This window comes from Triturus cristatus, chromosome 4_1 (genome assembly GCF_964204655.1).
Source record: "Triturus cristatus chromosome 4_1, aTriCri1.1, whole genome shotgun sequence".
NCBI classification, from domain to species: domain Eukaryota; kingdom Metazoa; phylum Chordata; class Amphibia; order Caudata; family Salamandridae; genus Triturus; species Triturus cristatus.
The window spans coordinates 590,225,096-590,247,496 of NC_140585.1; the positions used below are offsets into that span (position 1 = coordinate 590,225,096).

At 43.8% G+C, this 22,401-nt stretch overlaps 1 protein-coding gene across 1 annotated transcript in view; it reads left to right on the top strand.

Moving 5' to 3' along the window:
• Positions 1–22,401, top strand: part of DCLRE1C (DNA cross-link repair 1C) — a 483,826-nt gene that overhangs the window by 10,434 nt on the left and 450,991 nt on the right. Inside the window, exons 2-4 of the mRNA XM_085652918.1 lie at positions 16,800–16,851; positions 16,947–17,031; positions 17,371–17,430. Of these exons, the coding sequence (XP_085509044.1) occupies positions 16,800–16,851; positions 16,947–17,031; positions 17,371–17,430 (197 nt within the window). The remainder of the gene's footprint in view (positions 1–16,799; positions 16,852–16,946; positions 17,032–17,370; positions 17,431–22,401) is intronic.

Here is a 22,401-nt window from a genome sequence, read left to right on the forward strand (position 1 = left end):
AAAGCCAACGCACTCCATAGAAGCATTAGTAGTCCTGTACAACAACAACAACACATTTTAAAACATCTTCTAAGAAATACACATTTAGTTTTTCTACTTTCTGTGTTTGCCATTTCGAAAAATGATCAATGTCTTTTGACTTAGCCTCTTCTACTTCACAACTAATTTTGTCTAACCCAAGGCTCTAAGCACCTACTTGGTTCTATCAGTAATGCCCTTTTCTGTATTTTATTGCCTTCCCACTTGGGTCACTTTTTTGGTCTTCTCAATTTGGCATTTGATCGTCTTTCACTTTCCTTTCATAATCTTGGTACAGAGTTTCCTGAACATCCGTCTCTCTTCTCTAATATCGGACAAGATAACTATCAGGATTTCTGATTCTTCGTCTTCCTCAACCACTTTTGGTACAGTCACCTCTGGATTCTCTTGGCTATCCGCCTCTTCTTTTATTTCAGGCAGTGCCACATATGACCATTCCGGCGACTTATACTTCTGGTTAGGTTTTCTCGTTCTCTTATTTTCCTCTGCTGTCGTTTTTTCCTTGTCTTTCAATTTTTCTTGACTAGATACTTCATTCACTTGTTCAGCTCTAGATGAATTCACTCGTGTCAATCTGTATCTTAATCTTTTTATTTTGTTTGGCCAAATTTCATCTCTTGCTGATCTTTTCAATTTATTTCCCTTTTCATTTTTCTCAGTTCTCCAGGCTCTCTTTCTCAGGACTCGACCTTCTGGTACTTCTTCATCACTGTCCTCTGATTCGGTTTCAACTTGACTTTTACTTTCAACTGTTTTTCTTTCCACCACTACTTTTATTTTCCCTACTTCTGTCCCTCCTTGTGGTTCTTCCACACAATCTTCCTGCTGACTAACTGTCCCTTCCTCTAACTGGGTGTTTGAATTCCCTACAACTCCTCGGGGGTCTTCCTCAAAAATCTTTCCCTCACTTTCTGTATCTGGCACCTGACCATCTGCTTTTGTTACTTCAGGTGGAACTTCTCTCAACTTTTCATCAGGAACTTCCTTTTCGAAAATTTCTTTAACTGTCTCTTCACTGCTTTTCTCTTTTTCCGTATGTACCTGTGCTTGTTCAGTCTCGAGTCTGAGCTGGTATCAGAAATCTGCAACTTCCTCCTCAAGGGAATGTTCTCTGGGGCAAAAATCTAATTTGGTTCTGAGTCCCCCCTTTCAGGATCTTGTCTTGTTCTAGTGTCCTCCGTATCAGATTCAGAACTAGTTTCTGATTCTTCAAAGTACTCTCCTTCCTTGTTATCCACTGGGTTTGGAATTCGTAAGGTATGACCAGCATGAATCCAGTTCTTTACTCCTGCACACTTCACAGCTGTTGTCGTAGTTAAAATCACTTATCGTGGTTTTCCCCAACGTGGGACCAAACAGTTCCTTCTGTGCACTTTAATTCTCACCCAGTCACCCGGGCTTAGGTCATGAGCTGGCTTCTTTTCAAGGGTGGTGGCATCCGATCCAACATGATGAAACACAATGAACTGAGTCAGCCAACCCCTTACAGTAATCCAACACCAAGTCATCAGAGATAGGCAACAACTTGTTGACTGGTATGAATACATGCCTCATTGCTCTCCCCATCACAATTTCGTGGGGACTCAAACCTGTGTTTCTATCTGGAATTGATCTAATAGTCATGAGTACCAGAGGCAAGACATCAGACCATTTCAAACCTGTGGCTAAACACATCTTTCCTAATCTGTTTTTAATAGTGCCATTTACTTGTTCCACCACACCAGAAGCCTCTGGGCGATAGGCACAATGTAGTTTTTGTTGTACATTCAATGCCTCACAAATTAGCTTCATGATTTCATTATGGAAATGTTTTCCTCTATCTGACTCAATTGTGACTGGAAACCCGAATCTAGGGATGAACTCCCTCAATAGTAACTTGGCTACTGTAATTCCATCACTTCTTCTTGTGGGATATGCTTCAACCCATCTAGAAAACAGGTAGACCATCACTAAAACATACCTCAACCTGTTACAGGGGGGCATCTCAATGAAGTCAATTTGCATTCTGGGGAGAGCCCCTCCTTCTCGACCTATCGTTCCTAGACTTACCACTGTTTTTCTTACAGGATTGAACTGTTGACATATAAGGCATCTTTGACAAAGGCTCTCAGCTACAAGTCTGAATTTTGCATTATACCATGTCTGTTTGAACAATCTAAGCATTGCATCTCTCCCTACATGTCCATGATACATCCATGCCATGGCAGACACCATGCTATCAGGCATAACTGGTCTTCCATCCGGATAAAACCACACATGATCTGTTTCCCTTGGTGCACATCCTGCCTTTACCCACTGTCTCATTTCCTCATCTCCTGCTTCTTCCTGTAACTGCCTCACTTCCTCCCATGTATTCACAATGTTAATAAACAACAAGGGACATGAATTCATTTCCTTTTCTTTTGCCCGATTTACAGAATTCTAATTTCGTGCACAATATTGAGCCATATCGTTAGCATACTGGTTTCCAGCTGAAATATAATCTCCAGTCCCTGTATGTGCAGCACATTTCACAACGGCTAATTGCTTAGGCAGCTGTATCGCCTCAAGCAATTTCCCAACCACTTCCGCATTCATTATAGGGGTACCACTTGAAGTCAGAAACCCTCTTTGGGACCAAATTTGGCCAAAATCATGCACTACACCGAAGCCATATTGATTTATCGGTTATCACAGTCACTCTTACATTCTTTCCCAACTTGCATGCTCTGGTTAACGCAAACAGTTCAGCAACCTGGTCTGATTTTACTCCCTTTAGGTAAGACGCTTCCATTACCGCTGCTACTGTGCATTCTGCATATGCTGCACTCTAAATTCCTTTGTCTGTTCTCAAGCATGACCCGTCCACAAACATCACAAAGTCACTTTCTGTTAAAGGTACATATTTTATATCAGGACGTGGTTTGGTACAGAAATCAAGTACATCCAAACAGTCATGATCCACATCGTCTCTGACTTCCACATTCTCAGCATCAGGCAATAACGTTGAAGGATTCACATTCAGACATCTTACAAGGCTCACATTTGTTGCACCTAATATGACTTTCTCATATTTAGTCAGCCGACTATGCGTCATGAACTGAGTGCGGCTCCTTGTTAAAAGGATTGCTACATCATGAGGTACAAACACTCGCACAGGATATCCCATCACAATTCCTTCACTCTGTTCCAGACTCTTACAAGTGGCTGCTACAGCTTTCAAACAACCAGGCAATGCTACAGCTACAGGGTCCAGTATAGCTGAAAAATATGCAATTGGTCTTCTCAGTTTTCCATGTTTCTGTATTAATACAGAAAGTGCACATCCATTCCTTTCACTGCAGTATAGTTCAAACTCCTTCTCATAGTCAGGCATACCAAGTGCTGGTGCCTCACACAAACTGTCTCTCAATTGTTTAAAGGCTGTTAACTCTTCTTTATTTAATTCAATGGGGTCTTTCACATCACTTCTCGTCAGGCGTACCAAAGGTTTTGCGATCAGGGAAAAGTTTCTTATCCACTGCCGACAATATCCAACCATTCCAAGAAACATTCTCACTTCTCTTTGCGTCATTGGGGCTCTCATTCCTTTTATTATCTTGATTCTATCTGCAGTTACTTTTCTCAGTCCTTTTTCAATTTTGTGGCCTAAATATTGTACTTCTTTCTGACAGAATTGTAATTTCGATGGGGATACTTTAAGTCCTCCATCGGCCAGATGATTTAGCAATGCTATGGTATCCACTACACAAGCTTCTTGAGTTTTTAACGCCACAAGTAGGTCGTCAATGTACTGTACCAGTACTAAGCTCTCGGACATCTCTAGATCTTCTAAGGACTTTTTCAATATCTGATTAAATATTGAGGGGCTCTCTGTATACCCCTGTGGGATTAGGCACCATGCCAAAATACATTCGCCAAACCGGAACGCAAAAATCTGCTGACTGTCATGATGCAATGGAATGGAAAAGAAAGCATGACACAGGTCAATTCCTGTGTACCATTCTGCATCATGAGGAATCGGATACAAAATCACAGATGGATTTGGTACAATAGGACAACATGACACAACAATTTTGTTTATTTTTCTCAAGTCTTGCACTATTCTAAATGTTCCATTAGGCTTTTTCAGGCCCATAATTTTTGAATTACATGGACTACTCATTATTTCTCTCAAATTACCTTGTTTAATCGTTTTCTCTATTATAGGAGTAACTCCTTCAATTATTTCGGGTGTCAATTTGTACTGAGGAATATTTGGGTAACTCATTCCTTCCTTTATAGTCCCTTTTACAGGATCTACATTTTATCCCACGTCTTCTCCTGTGAAATCCCAGACTTCCGCTTTTACTGTCTTTTTCAGTTCTTTTGGTAGTTCTTCAGGGTTAAATACAGCAAATGCCTCAGTAATCTCAGGTTCCATATTAGCCATAGTCATTTTATACAGTACATCTTCATCAGGGGTCTCAAATGCTATACCATCAGGAGTGCAAAATATGGTGCAATTCATCTTGCTCAGTAAATCTCTTGCTAATAAATTTACAGGGCTTGAATCACACACACTACAAAGCGGTGCATTTCAGAAAACTTCCCTATGTTAACCTTTACTGGTTCAGTGAGATATGTTTTAATCTGTCTGTTGGATACTCCAACTACTTGGATTGTTTCGTCCGAGAGAGGAAGATTTTTAACATCAGCTGACCTGACAGTTGAACGAGTAGCACCAGTATCTACTAGGAAAGTAATATTTTCATCATTTACCTTTCCATCCACAAAAGGACCTGTCTGGTCTACTTCTAGAGTTGCGCCAAGTACGCACTCTTCTTCCTCCCCTCGGCACCGTCAATATCTTTCTTCTGACTCACTCTCATCGCGTTGTAACCAATACTGCGAAACAGCACTAGCACGCGGCAGCTTAGTTACCTGTTCTTCGCTGTAGAATCCTGTCTCATTACTGTATTTCTGAGGATGTACGCTCTGTGGAAAAGGCGGTTTTGGCGCCTGATTCTGTTGGGCAACAAGCAGCTGCTGTCGCTGTGGTTGACAACTCACCTCTTTCTGCCCCTGCGAATTCAATGATGCATTATCACCATTAGCACTCGGGGGAAATTTACAATGCCCTATTCTTCCGCAATTATGACATGGCCATTTCTTTTTGGCTTCCTCTATATTAAATTGTCCTTTTCCTTTTCCAACATTAAATTTAGGTTTCATACCTGCACCATTTACCTGTTCAATTAATCGAGCTTCCTGTCTTTCTGCCACTTTTACCTGTGCCCACATAGCCTTTTCTTTTAACTTGCGCTGTTTGGCTTCAATTTCATCACTAAAGTATTTTGCATGTCTCGGTACTTCATCTATTTTCTTATTTTGCCAGTCCACTGTATGCTGTTTAATCATTTCACTTATTTCTGGATGCAGCCCATATACAAATCGGTATACAAAGTGACTTAAATCCTTTTCACTCACATTTTCATCACCACTAAACTGCTTAAAGACGAGTATTAACCTTTCATAATAAGCATGTACCGATTCTTTAGCTTCCTGATGAGTTCGATCAATTTTTACCCAATCAGTGTCCTTGGGAGGTACTTTGTTTTTCAGAAGGGTAATTACCTGTTCATATTTTTTCATTACTTCAGGATCAGGGGCACCCGTTTTTGGGTCTCTAGGGTACTCTTGTGTAGGCCAGTTTATCATAATTTTGCATTCTGTCCATAAATCTGCTGGTACTATTATGTCAAAAAGACTATTTAAATCAATCCATAAAACGTTTGATAATTTTACAAACCTATCTACCTGCCTATACCACTCGACTGGCTTTTAGCGTAGTCGAGGAAAATCATTGGTAAATGACAAAATATCTTGTCTAGTCCAAGGGACATGTACATATCCTCCGCCTGGAATTTCTCTCATGGGACATTCTGTTATTACCTTTTCCTTTTCTCTCACTGGAAAAGCTGCAAACGTTTAATCTAAGACATCATCTCGTTTTTGAAAACCACCTACTTTTCCATTTATCTACATCTCCCCATTTCCTTAACAAAATGATTGTCTTTAATCTGAGTTGTTCTTCCTGCGGTATTCAGATTTTCAATATCTTTTTCAGAAAAATGTACTCTGTATGGTTTTTTTGAAGCCTTTACTTTTTCAAAGTCTATACCTATTTCATTTGCTACTTCTTCTAGTCTTTCGTGTAGATTCCTTGCTCTCCATGTTATACTTTTACATAAAAATAATAATTCTTCATCCTGATAAGCTTTTAACTTCTCCGTGGGGATAGTCCCTACTATTAATTCTTCCAAAACAATCTTCAGCTTGGCCACATCTATAGATTGGGATTCTGTATCTTTCCGCCCTAAACTCCTTAACCATTCACTTAATTCTTCCGAAGTAGGTCCTACAGGATTTTTCTCACTACTTGGTTGTTCTGAACTCTTTGGTGATCCTGGGACTGATTCTGTCGTCATTATCATTCTGTCCACTAAACTTTGATTTACTGTCAAATTCTTAGGCGTACTTTGTTCTGAAATGCCTACTGTTTGTCTCCATGGGTTCTCATATGAATGTTTTTCTGGCCTCTCGTTTTGTTTTTTACTGTTATAAGGAATCGTCAGACAATGCTCACTATCCTTCTGTTTATCAAAAATAGGCATTACAGGTCCTATAGTTACAGGAACGGTTATGGCTTCCAAATTTTTGGTTAATTCCCTAATCTTTTCAGTTAATTCTAAAGTGGTTTTCGCTAGTTCAGTTGAATTTTCAGTTCCCTATTTTACCATGCTGTGTTTTCTCTATTTCTCTAAAAGGATTGTTTCTTCCTACTTCTTGTGGTACTGATTAAAATTTTATATTTCGTGAAGTCTCTCTCATTGGGGCACTTGGTGTCAATAATGTGGAATCTGATTGATATGGGGGTGGATTTATATAAAATATGTCATCAAGAACATCATCCTCCGATTCATGCACACCATATCCTCCTGACTCGGTATTATTTCTCTTTTCCATACATTTTCTATTGCTAATCTCTTCAGCACTTCTCACAGGAAACGAACCCTCACTCATATTTGCGCTTCTCCATCTCCTCATTTTATCATCATCATGATTCTCCTGTCCATATGATCTACCAAACATATATTTGTACCTTCCGCCACTCCTCTGCCGTTCTCTGTCATGCATCTCGTCTTCCCATTCTGTCAATGCTTCAAACTGTGTTGGTCTAGGTCTCGGTTCTAGATTCATCATTCTCTCTCTCAAATTTCTCAAAACCGCTAAATTAAATGAACCGTGTTCCGGAAATGCCAAGACTCCATCCTCTTTTGTATACTTTGCCCAATTGTCCAACCAAATACATGTATGATATCCGTATTTCGCAACCATGAAGGATGCGGGCGATTTTGGTGGGGGAAGCAACTGTCCCTCTCTAGTCACAATCGGTTTGTCCTTCTTAAATAAACTCTTGATCTTTCCAAACCAGGACTTTTTCTCTTTTTCTGGTGGATCGTAATACATCATTTTGTCTTTTCAGTATCTCTAGATTTTCCCTACGACTATTCTGCTGTTATTCTCCAATTGTAGCGCGATTTACATTAACGCACCAATCCGGAGCGTCTATGTGACTTCAGTAACTCTCCAATCCCAGCGCGACTTACACTAACGCACCAATCAGAAGCGTCTACGTTTCTTACTGACTGGCCAATCCCAGCGCGGTCTTTCTGACGTCCGCTCTTCTCGCTACTCCTGCTTCTGCTGACCCCTCCTTTACAAAATGTATCGGCAAACTTTTTTACATTCACTTTTTTACTAAAATTCTTTTAGTAACGACATAAAAATGCCACCATTATCTGTTTCGCTAACAAAAGAATAGTTAATGACCTTTCTTACAAGAATTCCGTCTTTCCCGAGAGCAGCGAACAATCTGCCCTACTACGGAATCGTTCCTTCCGTTGATAAAGCAGCACTTCCCTCTACCTTACCCATCTAACAAGCATTAGCTAACTGTTTCTCTAGAATTAAGACACCTAGTTGGAGACGCTCTGTTCCTGAGAAATAAAACCAGAGTTTGACAATTAACCTGAATGCTATTTCATTCACGCACTTTCATACGGAAAATGTAGTTCATTCACAAAGAATTCTGTCTTTCCCGAGAACAGTGAACAGTCTGCCCTACTACAGAATTATTACACTCGTTAATAAAGTAGCACTTCCCTCTACTTTATCCTTCTAGCAAGCTTAGGGAACACCTATTACCTTTCCAGTGATAAGCGTAATCAGAGTGCCTTTTGGACTCCTGGTACCTAAGACCCAAATTTCACAGGTGAACTTCGCTATCTTACATTTCTCTCATACAGAAAATGTCACTAGCAGTAACACACGACGATGTTACCAAATCGAACCCAGACAATGCGTTGTGCAACTCCAAACGTCACACATTTTCCCCGTGTACCTACAGGGCAACAACAATTCCGTCTTTCCCGAGAGCAGCGAACAGTCTGCCCCACTACGGAACCGTTACAAACTTCTGACTTCCTACATCCCAGAAGCCGTCAAACAACCTAGAACTCGACGCAACTCAACATAGAGTGTTAATACATAAACCAATTCTTGTCCAAAATCAATAATCAATAAGCAATTTACAAGCAATAATAACCAAAGCAATACAATAATAACCATCATACTGCTACAAGAAAAAAAACTGATCCAGCGCAAGACTAGGAAAATGGGGAACAACATATACCGATATCCTCCCTGCGTCGCAGACCCGTCTCTACGCACACTCATTCATACATGCATTCATTGGTGGGGCCCATAACACCAACTCACACACGTCAACATTCACGAGTCTGCACACACAGAAGGGATGAGTAATTCAAGCGGTGGACATGTGGGGGAACACCTTATAACCTATAGGGAGAGAAGAATTATTTTACAAAATATACATTAACATTTGTCGCCTATAGATCCCTATTCTCAAACATCAAGGCACTCCACCCACTTGGTCGGCGGACCAATTAGTTGGATTGGTTGATGGTGATTTAGAACCAGCTAAAACACATTTAAGAATCAGAATCCTTATTTCTCTAAATGAAAAACCACAAACTCATATTTCCTTGTTAATCAATTTTTGTTTATCTAAATTTTCATAATTTATATTTGCATTTGTCTCGTCAAAGTTTAGAATTTCTAGATCAATTCAAGTAAATCACAGAACATCATATTTACCTAATCTGGCTATCTGGGGTCCTCTAATTCATTGGCTCTGCATAATCAAATTTGTCGTAAATTGTCCGAATAAAGCAGGCCAAGGCTCAAAGTCCAAAGTCCTCTGCTCAGCACGTTACAGTCCCCAATTTTATCAAAGGACCAGAAATCGTGCAAGCATCTATCATAGCCCGTGGATTTGGAAAAAGTTTGCAGTCATCAAGCGGTCGGGCAGCATCTGGACCATCAAGAAAAGGTGTCGCATCGCATTAGAGAGAGGCTAGCGTTGCGTAATTTCTCACTATCCCACTATCCTTTTATAATAAAAACCAGGTTAACATGATACATTTTTAGGCCTAGAACAGTGGTGATTGGCTGGTTGGGATCGTCCGATTCTTATTCCGACTTTCTCAGTACAGTTCGAGGGGTGAGGTCACTAGTCCGCTCTTGTATCGGCTTGTTCCGGTTTACTGTAAGGTTGATTGTTCCCTTATCTTGGCTGACCACCACATTCTAATCCTTGACCAGGAACACAGTAGCGGTCCGTGGAGGGAGTTCGGTGGGGCAGTGAGGCGGGGGAGGGGCAGGGTGGGGAAATGTAAACGCCGGAATAAGGACGAACGGAGGTAAGTACACAGTTAAATAAATAAAACGAATTCCTTTGCACGCTGCATCGCAAAAAGCGATGCAGCGCGCGCAACGAAATTTGTTTTATTTATTTAAATGTGTACTCACCTCCGTCCATCCATATTCCGGTGTTTACATTTCCCCACCCTGCCCCTCCCCTGCCCCGCCTCACTGCCCACCGAGCTCCCTCCACGGACCGCTACTGCAGGAACATGATGTATAAAGGTTGCTAAGAAGTTCACGATACTGTTCGTACATGCGCGGTTGACTCTGCGCCTCACGAGACGGTGGCCACTTCTGCGTGCGATGTCAGCGGCCATTTTGGATTAGGCCCAGATGTCAACTTAAACGAAACAAACACAAAGGAATAATTAATTCATAGAAATTATGATTCTAATGTTAACCCCTTACTAATCCCTCTATGTGCTTGCATTTATCTAGCATATAGCGACATTTAAAGCCATTATATTCACCTTTTCGATCCTCCACGAAGGTGCAAACGTTACAAAAGCAACATATCTTGCGATATTCTATTACCACATATACTACTGTTAACATGCGTACAGATTTTAGTTATAAGAGTTATTTAGCCATGCAAATAGCAAATCCCATGTGTAGTGTGTTTTTATAATGTTGATTAGTATACATGCAACACTTGTTTAATAATATTATAGTTAATAGATTATATAATTAGTATTTTCATGCAAGAATAGAGGAGGTATACAAAATGTTGCACTACCTGCTCCCTCATGCAATATAACTTTGTGTAAATCTGGACAAAATGATCGCTCAACACGTGCACTGTCAAATGGAAACATAAGCAACAAAACCATTATTGATGTGCTTATCTGTGTGAGTCAGACAGTGAAAGGTCGTGGAAAAGTAACAGCACGTAAGAAAGCGTGTGGATTTGAAAGAGGTAGGGTGTGAGGGTAAGGAGGAATTTAGAGAAAGCAGCCTGTGAGGGGACACTTAAACAGGAGGATGTGAAGGGATAATGTTAGTAAAATAGGGGGATGTGAAACAATATTAGCCAGAGAGGTTAGGAGCCAGGTGGGAGAGGTGTCTTGAAAGATGTGAGAATCCAAGGCTAGGTGTGTGAGTTATGGTGGTCTGAGATTACCCCACGGAGGGTATGGCAGGGGGCCAGGTCGGGGAGGCCATCGAACATTCCCGAGCCATGTGCAAGTTCATAGAACCAGAGGGGTTTTGGCTTCATAAGACATGGACTGATAAATGCCAGCACCAAGAGGTACACCTGTGAGAGGTTAACATGGACTTGTTCCTGTTGGACTTGGGCGATGCCCTGGTAACTGCAGGTTGTAAGGGAAGCAAATGTTTACCTTGGTGGGGGAGCCCTGGATGTGACGGCTGCCACATCCAGGGCGGTGGCGGAGTTACAGGGTGATCCGGAGGCTGATTGGTACATAGGGATACCATTTCTAGGAGCACAACAGGGGAGCCATATGCCAAACTCCAGGAGTCTTTATGGCAGGACCCTGGACTATACATCGGCACACGCTAGTCCTTTGGGCGGTTGTGTGCCTAAACAACCGGGGGCTTGCTTTGCAATGCTCTGCTCCTAAAAAGGCGTGAGTAAATTCATGGACTTGGGGTCCATGGTAATTAACTGGGGGAAATCCCCCAGATAAATGGTAGCACCGATTTGGTTGGCCAAGGTGCCGTTTGGCTCGTCAGGCGGGCAGGGCAGCTTAGGCCATTTACCGCTGCCAGCCATTGGATCGCCCATAAGTTAACCCACTACGTTGGCATACTTCTTGTATAAAAAAACCTGCAGCAAACTTTTTCCAACAAACCTTGTGTGGAGTGATTATTTATTGCAGTGCATACTAAATAACTCATTATGTTTTGGGGAGGGTTGCCGATATCGGCACTAAGTAACTTAAAGTAAGAAAGTGTGCGGACTTGAAAGAGATAGGGTGTGGGGGTAAGGAGGAACTTAGAGAAAGCAGCGTGTGAGGGGACACTTAAACAGGAGAATGTGAAGGGATAATTATTATTAAAATAGGAGGATGTGAAACAATATTTGCCAGAGAGTTTGGGAGCCAGGTGTGAGAGGAGTCTTACAGAATGTGAGAAGTCAAGGCTAGGTGTGTGAAAAAAAGTTATGGAAGAGAAAGTTGTGCAAGAATGGTGAGAGTAGGTGTGTGTGAGTGGAGCAACAGGAGAGAGGGGGATGAGAAAGTGTTTCAAGGGTCAGAATCAGTTGAAGCATGTGAAAGAAAATTATGTGAGAAAGAAGTCGCCAGAGGATAGTATTTGAGATAGTAGAGGAGTGAGAAATGGGAGGGCTTAGGTACAGGTACAGCTTTAGGGCAGTACGATTGGTGCATCCGCACTGGATGCGGACTTTGATGGGGCACTGCATTTAAAAATAACTTATGGGTTTGAAAGCATGTGCGGCAGAGTTCCTTGAGCGTCCAGCAGTTTTCAGGTATCAATATAAATGTCAAGATAACTCTGGTGAGAGATCAGAGTTTTTTCTGGTGGCAGTTTTGACTAAAAAATTAAATGTCTTTTCAGAGAGGGGCTATTGAGGTGAGGGACACAGTTAGAGAGTGGCAGTGAGGGAATTCGTAAAGAAAGTCATGGAGGGTGCGCCAAAAAAGACTGTGCCTCTAGTTATTAAGCTGGCCCTGCATAGGGAGAATGTGCAGAACACGATAAAAAAGAATGAAGTGTAAGGGAAAGTAGGATTGTATCGGAGACCGATGAGGGAGCACTGAGGCAGCACGGTCAAGGATGGGTGAACTTGTACTCCGTGGGACACTTCTATCAATGGTCAACTTCTGTTCTACCAATGTCTTGTGGCTTAACAGCACCCAACAAAGAGTATGAAAATTCCCAGTTTTGTGACTTTTAAAGTGGACACAGGCACTGTAAGCCCTTTATTAGAAGATTCCAGTCCCTAGGGTAGAACATTTCCATTATAATTTTGCAGGACACAGTGTATATGCGGATGAACAAAAAAACGTCTGTTGAGGTGAAAGTCGACTGAGTCATGGGGTACAATTTTGGGGTTTCTTTTCATAACCCCATACTCTAAATTATGCCCGTTCAAATTGTATAACTTAGCTGCATATTGAGCTTATTAAGTATGATTATCATACTGCGTTTGAGTTCTCTTTACTACCTCCTGGAATAAGCCTTAATTGCTGGTTATTTGTCTTTAGCAAAGCAAGTTTACAAAGTGAATAACTTAGTCATCCAAATGGAACAAAAGTCTTAATTGAAACACCAGTGGTAAACAACAGTATCCACCACGGATACTGCTGAGTAACCACCAACTGCCTCAAGACCCAAAGAAGAGGTGTCCTAATCCACTTCTGCCTTTTTTCCTTTAAAGGAACTTGTATGGGGAACTTGGATATAGGCTCAGTGCATGTGGTCCAGTAGGTATATTTTTGCCATCAATTTGACCTCTAATCCCAGCTATACCACTTTACCGAATTATTCTGGGACTAAGCATTATATTATAAATTCATGCAGTCCAGCAACACATAGATATTTCCCTGAGAAGGGTAATCCCTCGGCCTTGCCATCAGAGTCACCGTCACACCAGTAGTGATCTAGTCAGCTAATTGGAAAGTGTGGAGCGAGGAGTCATGTCTTTCAATCCTGGCCAAAACATTTGGCCAAACAGTGTACTATTTGAACTTATTTTCATGCCCTCATTTATGTGCCTAGCTTGGGACTCTTCAGGATTGATGTAAAATCTCCTATTAAGGGTGTGGTTACAAAAATAACTGGACTGGATATTACCTCACTGTGGTTGAAGGCAAAGTGGGGTTGTGAACACCATCAACATCACAACCAACACCGAAGACACACTCTCCGACGCCTGCACTTCCAGATTCACACCGACCCCAAGACCACCCTTAGAGGAACGCTCATCTACAGACCTCCGGGCCCGCGCACACAATTCAGCGAAACCATCGCCGACTTCATCAGCCCACACGCCCTAGCCTCACCAGAATACATCCTCCTTGGGGATCTGAACTTCCACCTGGAGAAAAACAGCGACAACAACACCACCACCCTGCTCGACAACCTCGCCAACCTCGGACTCAAGCAACTGGTGAACACCCCCACCCATCTGGCGGGCCACACGCTAGACCCCATCTTCTCTGCCAGCAACCACGTCTCCTTCAGCCACTCCACCGGACTACACTGGACCGACCACAGATGCATCCACTTCACCTTCAAAAAGAATACATCCCACCACCGCACACAACAGATCCCCCGCAGATGCTGGAGCAAAATCACCACAGACCAGCTCCTCTCATCGCTGAGCCAGAACCCGCTAGCCGACACCGCTGACACCAACAACGCAGCCCACAACCTCACACAGTGGATCACCCACTGCGCCGACAACCTCGCCCCCCTGAAAAACCCCCCAGGCTAGACCGGCAACAGGAAAACCTCATGGTTCACAGACGCCCTCAAAGAATCAAAGAAATCTTGCCAAACCCTCGAAAAAACCTGGCGCCACGAACGGACAACAGAAAACATGGCAGCCCTCAAGAACGCCACCCGCGAACACCACCAGCTGATCCGCTCCACCAAAAGGTCATCATTCAGCTGAAGCTGAAGCTGAAGACCTGGCTGTTCGAGCAGTAGCGGCACCCCCCCTCCCCAGCGCCTTGAGACCCTACGGGTATGTAGCGCGCTTTATAAGTGTCACTGATTGATTGATTGATTGATTCAAAGAGCGGCTAGACAACAACACCCACAACAGCAAGGAACTCTTCAGCATCGTCAAAGAGCTCTCCAACCCCAGCGCCAGCAACAACGACATCACACCGTCACAAGACCTCTGCAACTCCCTCGCCACATACTTCCACCGCAAGATCGCAGACATACACGACAGCTTCGGGACCCAGACTACGCCTCCAGTCATCGAACCAACGACCCTGACCACCACCCTCAGCGCCTGGACCCCCATCAGCATTGAAGACACCACCAACGCCATGAACTCCATCCACTCCGGCTCCCCCTCTGACCCATGCCCCCATCACATCTTCAACAAAGCCGACACCATCATCGCACCCCATCTCCGGAACATCATAAACAACTCCTTCACGTCCGCCACCTTCCCTGAGAGTTGGAAGCACGCAGAAATCAACGTCTTTCTGAAGAAACCCACAGTGGACCCCAAAGACCTCAAGAACATCCGCCCCATCTCTCTTCTTCCCTTCCCGGCTAAAGTCATCGAGAAGACCGTCAACAAACAGCTGACCGCTTTCCTCGAGGCAAACAACTCGCTCGACCCATCCCAGTCCGGATTCCGAGCCAACCACAGGACCGAGACCGCCCTCATCGCAGCCACCGACGACATCAGGACCCTGATGGACAACGGGGAAACTACCGCTCTCATCCTCCTAGACCCTCGGCAGCCTTCGATACCGTATGACATCGCACCCTAACAACCCGCCTCTTCAACACTGGGATCCAAGGAAAGGCCCTGGACTGGATCTCCTCGTTCCTCTCCGACAGAACCCAGAGAGTCCGCCTCCCTCCCTTCCGGTCAGCGGCCACAGAGATCATCTGCGGCGTACCCCAAGGTTCCTCGCTCAGTCCATCCCTCTTCAATATCTACATGAGCCCCCTTGCCGCCATCGCACGCAAACACAACATCAACATCATCTCCTACGCCGACGACACCAAGCTGATACTCTCCCTCACCAAACACCCAGCCACCGCCAAAACCAACCTCCAGGAAGGAATGAAGGACGTCGCAGAATGGATGAAACTCAGCCGCCTGAAGCTGAATTCAGACAAGACGGAGGTCCTCATCCTCGAACAATCCCCATCCGCCAGGGACGATTCCTGGTGGCCCACAGCGCTGGGCTCCGCGCCAACACCATCGGACCACGCACGCAACCTGGGATTCATCCTGGACTCCTCGCTCACGATGACCAAGCAAGTCAACGCCATCTCGTCCTCTTGCTTCAACACCCTGCGCATGCTCCGAAAAATCTTCAGGTGGATCCCCACCGAAACCAGGAAGACCGTCACCCAGGACCTCGTCACCAGCCGACTGGACTACGGAAACGCAATTTACGCAGGAACCACTGCCAAACTTAAAAAACGACTCCAACGCACACAGAACGCCTCCGCACGGCTCATCCTCGACATCCCTCGCCACAGCCACATATCCGCCCACCTGAGAAACCTGCACTGGCTCCCCGTCAGCAAGAGGATCACATTCAGGCTCCTCACCCACGCACACAAAGCACTCCACGACATGGGCCCCGAATACCTCAACAGCCGCCTCTCGTTCTACACCCCCACACGCCAGCTCCGCTCCACCAACCTCGCTCTCACCACCGTCCCTCGGATCCGCAGAACCGCCACCGGAGGAAGATCGTTCTCCTACCTGGCAGCCAAAACCTGGAACTCCCTCCCCGCACACCTACGACTGACCCAGGACCATCTCACCTTCAGGAAACGCCTCAAGACCTGGCTATTCGAGCAGTCGCGGCTCCCCCCCTCCCTTAAGCGCCTTGAGACCCTCACGTGTGAGTAGCGCGCTCTATAAATGCCCTGATTAATTGATTGATTGATTGGGGGCAGGGGGAGAGGCTGGAAAGCACCATTTTCATGTTTAGTCACCCAAATCCCCCAAAATGCAATATATCAAAGTTATCCTTTTCGGTAAATAGTACTGAGTTGTGGTCTGTTGTGAGCAGCTATAAATAAGCAAAGGCATGCTGTTGTTTTTTATGTAATCCGAGAACTTCCCAAAATAAGTGCCTCGCTTACAATATGGGTAATAAAGTTCTGAAAAGTAGACATTCAAGGAAACGCAGAGAAAGATTTATTGATTCAGAGATTCTGAAAAATGTTTTTCTTTTCTGCTAATTATATATTTGTTAAGCTTATCTACATATATTCTTATAATTATAATGTTTTTATTTTATGTTTTTAAGATCATATGAGAGGACTGCGAGCCCCTTCATTGAAACGAAGGCTGGAATGCAGGTACACTTATCACAACTGTGTGTTTCTTGCTACTACTAGTTTATAGTATTTAAAATTAAACACATTCACTTCCTCTTTTGTTTCTTTACCTTTAGCTTGAAAGTGCATCTCTACTGTTCTCCAGTCACCAAAGAGCTGCTTCTTACGAATCTAAAGTACAGTTTTTGGGCGAAACGTATCGTAAGTTTTCTCGTTCAGGCCGAATATTACTCTTTGCATTGTGGTAAACCGGTTTCAGAACAGTGAGGTCTGTAGATGTGAGACATAACAGGTGTAGTAGAATGTCATACACGGGTAAATTAGCTGAATCCGTTTCATAGTTTGGTGTAGTGGCACTGGAGGCAGTTGACTTTATATATGATACATTTGCCATGAGCAATCTCATTCTGTATGTTGAAACAATTCATACAGCTCAGCAGCATTTGCAAAGTCTACAATTAACTGTGAAAATTAATTTTCTGTGACTACTCAAAAGTAGCCCATTAGTTATGTGTCTTATTTTTTTAATATAATTTATAGGTTACTATCGAAGTTGATACACCAACTCAAATATCTTTGGTTGATGAAGCATCTGGAGAGGTAAGTATTAATAAAGGTTTTTCTCTGGTATCATTCAGCATTACCTACCTGCTAAAGTCATGGGACCAGTTTGATGTTTGGGAAGTAAAAAAAGATGTGTGCTCAAAGGAATCAAACGTTTCATTTATGGTTTTAAATCACTCTCAAAAATTTTCCCTGTCTCCTCCCACTCTGTTTTTTTTGGGTCTCGTGTAGACAGTGCATGCGATGTATCTTTGAGACATTTTGTTTTCTGTTAGTGGGCTTGGAGCCCTCCCATTACTTACCAGTGGTGGGCTTCAAAGCTACTCTCAATTGCTTGCTTCCTGCTAGTCCGTTCTGCGGTCAGCACTTCCCTCTTTTTGCATGTGACCCTCCCCTAGAGCATGGTCCAAGTACTTGTGTCCTTACATTGCTTGCACTTTTGGGACCTATATTTTTGTTTTTGCTGAGCCACTCTACTGAGTGCATTTTCCTAGATGGCTCTGTCATTTGCTTGTTGTTTTACGCTGTCCAGCTTGACTTAGTCTCTCCCATGAGAACTCGCTATCTGTTAACAGGCCTTTAAATCTTGTTCTTATCTTGTCTCATTTGCTGTACATTCAAAGATAGAGCTCAAATGTCTGATTTTGTATTCCAAGGGAAATTGGTGTTTACTTTTCTTTTGCTGAGTTCAAAGTGAGAGAATGTATGTGGCAATCCTTCCGGCTGAGTACCCATGTGAGAGTACAGGCTGTAGGATGTTATCATTCCTAGCACACAACAAAAAAGAACTGTGCTGATATTTCAGAATACATCAGAATGAGAAATTAGGCATATTTTTTTTGGTAATTTTTATTTTATATAAATATATATTTTTTTATTAACATAACAGCTAGCAGTTGGGGACATGTACATTACATGCAATAGCTTTAAATTTCCGATAGAAGTTGTAATGTAGACAGGTAGCGATAGTAAAAGTACGAGCATTTAAAAAAATAAATATATAAATCTGAAGTGGTGTGAGAGCCGCATATGTTTTTTTTGTTTGTAATTCTGAAGTGTGGTGGAAAGAAATATTTTAGGATGATCAAAACAAATCAATACACTTGGTGATGACATTTCCACACATTATCATTAGCAGTAAAACTGTATGTCTGTGCAAATGTAGTGGGCCTTTTCAAGTGGGAATGTGTTGTCTGTAATGGCAGTGGACTATCACACCATGCATGCTCCACACTGCGGCACTGTACTTTACACTACTCCTCTCTATAACATTCTACACCACATCACTACAACACCAAGCTCCACTCTATGCCCTCCCACTTTATGCCATGCCACTCCACGACACTCCTATGTAAGACACGGCTCGCCACTCCACTCCCTTCCACTCTACGCCCCTCCATGCTATTCTACCCCACTCCACTCTAATCTACCCCAACCCAATCCACCCCACTCCAATATACTCCACTCTACCATTCCAATCTACCATACTCTAATCCACCTAATCGACCCCACTCCACCCTAATCTACCCACACTCTACTCCACTCCAATCTACCCCCACTCTAATCCACTCAATCTACCCCACTCCACTCTACTCGAATTTACACTAATCCTCCCTACCCCAATCTCCCCCTCCACTCTACCCTACTCCAATCCACGCAATCTACCCTACATCATTCTACTCTAATCCACCCAATCTACTCCACACTTCTCCAGTCTAATCTAGCCTACTCCACTCTACCCCAATCTACCACGCCCCACTCCAATTTACCCCACTCCACTCCTCTACTCTATTCCACCCAATCTACCCCACTCCAATCTATCTGCCCCACTTAATCTACCCCAATATACTCACTCAACTCTATCCCAGTCTACCAAACTCCTATCTACCGCAATCCATCCAAATCTACCATACACCTGTTTAGTCTACCCCACTCCACTATACCCCATCCCACTATAATCTACCCCACACCAATCTACCCCACTCTTCTCCACTCGTTCTACCCCACTGTATTCTACTCCACTCTACCCCACACCAATCTACCCCACTCTGCTGTAAACCAATCTAACCTACTCCATGCTAGCCCAGTCTACCTCTCTCCACGCTACTGTAAACCAACCTACCCCACTCTACGCTACCCCAGTCTACCACACTACTCCAATCTACTGCATTCCACTCTACACCAATTCAATCTACCCCACACCACGCCACTAAAGTTAAGCCATGCTGAACATTAGCCACACTGGTGTACAACATGGCTCAAACACATTGCCTAAGCCAATAGCTCTCACATGGACGAGACCTATTCGCTTTGCATATGCTTGTTTTACTTGATATCGCTTTCTCTGTTCATGGACTCTTTGAGTGGTCTTCGTATCTCTTTCTGGTGATCTCTATCTCATGTTCTCTCTCTTGTACTTTCTTAAATTCTCTATTTCACTCACCCTCTTGTTCTTCGCATATGGTTGTGCAAAAGTAAGAAGCATAGTGCATGTGGTTTTATTGCAGTACTTAAATATAGTCAACTGAGTTTAACATCTTCTAGATAGTGTGGCAGGAAGCATGTAAAAGCATTTGAAGGTTCTGCTTCAATGACAGAACTCTTTAATTTCTTTATTATATTTTTTAGTATAGAGATATAAAGCATAACTTTTAATACACATTTTTATATATGCTCATGTTCATTTACATTGCCGTATTTAAACCCTCAATAGAATTCTCCAAAATAATTACATATATGTACTTGCATGCAAATACATCCTTACTACCCTTAATGGGATAAACATTTTGCATGCTGAAGACAGCAGCTGTTTTATTAAGGGTTGGCCAAGATTGTGTATTTTGATGTAGCGGGTTGCTGTACAATTAATAACTAGTATGGTGCTGAAAAGGACACCTGTTAATTTATATTATTAACCAGAGTGCGAGTTGAGAAAGGCATATGAGGCTTACACTGTGCAACAGCAGTTGCTGTAGCGGAAAAGATGGTCTGTCATGTTTTACGAGAAATTGCCATCTCCTTTAATAGAAGTGAATATTGCCACTTAAGGAGAGTCATATGTATTACCATCATGTATTTTTGCCACATATGTTCAGAAAAAAGCTTAAAACCTTCACCAGCATTCGCTACAGCTCTTTAAGACCCCTCCGGTTGATATGTGCGCCTAATAAAACCCTATGACAACTATGACATATGGATTATACTCCTTAACCTCCCTTCACTTTTGAAGGTCTCTTGTATTTCCATCCTTGAGGATTTATCCTCCTTTTCAGTATACCTGTTTTACACTTGTTTGCTTGTCGCAGGTACTTAGGCCTCCCACACGAGTGAGGCACCATTTTTATCGGGAGACCTGGGGGGAACACTGGGTGGTAGAAAATTTGTGTCAGCCTGGTGATGCCACAACTTTCCCTCACAAAAATGTTTGGAAAAAGTTAGTTTTTTTCAGCTAAATTTGAGGTTTTCAGGGGATTCTGGGTAAGAAACCGTTGGGGGATCCACGCAAGCCATACCTCCCTGGAATCCCCGGGGTGTCTAGTTTTCAGAAATGTGTGGGTTTGGTAGGTTTCCCTAGGTGGCCGCCGAGCACGGGGCCCAAAACCCAGGTGACCCCGCTTGCAAAACCAGGTCGTTTTGTGATAGGCAATTTTATTGTCGCCTCAATACGTTTTGGGCCCTTGCCTGTCGCGGGTACTTGGGCCTCCCACACGAGTGAGGCACCATTTTTATTGGGAGACCTGGGGGAACGCTGGGCGGTAGGAAATTTGTGTCAGCCCGGTGATGCCACAACTTTCCCACACAAAAATGTGTGGAAAAGTGATTTTTTTTCAGCTAAATTTGAGGTTTGCAGGGGAGTCTGGGTAAGAAAACGTTGAGGGATCCACGCAAGCCATACCTCCCTGGAATCCCTGGGGTGTCTACTTCTCAGAAATGTGTGGTTTTGGTAGGTTTCCCTAGGTGGCCACCTAGCACGGTGCCTAAAACCCAGGTGACCCCCCTTGCAAAACCAGGATGTTTTGTGATAGGCAATTTTGATGTCGCCTCAATACGTTTTGGGCTCTTGGCTGTCGCGGGTACTTGGGCCTCCCACACGAGTGAGGCACCATTTTTATCGGGAGACCTGGGGGAATGCTGGGTGGTAGGAAATTTGTGTCAGCCCGTTGATGCCACAACATTTCCACACAAAAATGTGTGGAAAAAGTGATTTTTTTCCAGCTAAATGTGATGTTTGCAGGGGATTCTGGGTAAGAAAACATTGGCGGGGGTTCCATGCAAGCCATACCTCCCTAGCATCCCCCGGGTATCTAGTTTTCAAAAATGTATAGGTTTGCTAGGTTTCCCTAGGTGCCAGCAGAGCTAGGGTTAAAAAACTACAGCTAGGCACTTTGCAAAAAAAGGGTCATTTTTCACAGTGAAAATGTGGTGTGTCCTCGGTGCAGCGTGGAGGGTGCTGATTTTGGTCATATGTTTTGGTCCGGTGTGGGACTGGGCTCTTATTGGATAGATGTGGTGGCGTGCCTGAATCAAGTGACGGAGCGAGAGCTGGAGGCGGAGATGGGGACTTGCCTGTTGTTGTGGTTTCCGCACACCCCCAAAACCAAAATTACGAGCAAGTTTTATAATTTAGGATTGATAATGGCGAAGAGGGAGCTCACTATGCACTGGAAGGCTAGATCTGGGCCGAGCTTTCGGAGATGGAAGGCGAGCTTCTTGTCCTGGGCGGGGAGCGAAGGGACTCTGCGCCTGCAGATGGCCAGACGCACGTCTAATGACAAAGCGCTGGAGGCGGCACGGGCATGGGGAGCTCTGGTGGAAGGGCTTAGATCCTTGGAGGAGTTGAATGAGGAGGATAGGGATCCTGTGGACGGGGATAGGAGTGTGGAACCCAGGGTGGGGCCCCCTGGGGCGACTGGGGAGACCGCCCTGGATAGGGCCATTTAGGTACACAGGTGGAGGACTCAGCGTTTGCACAATGTATTGGTAACTGCAGAATAGTCGTGGTGGGCG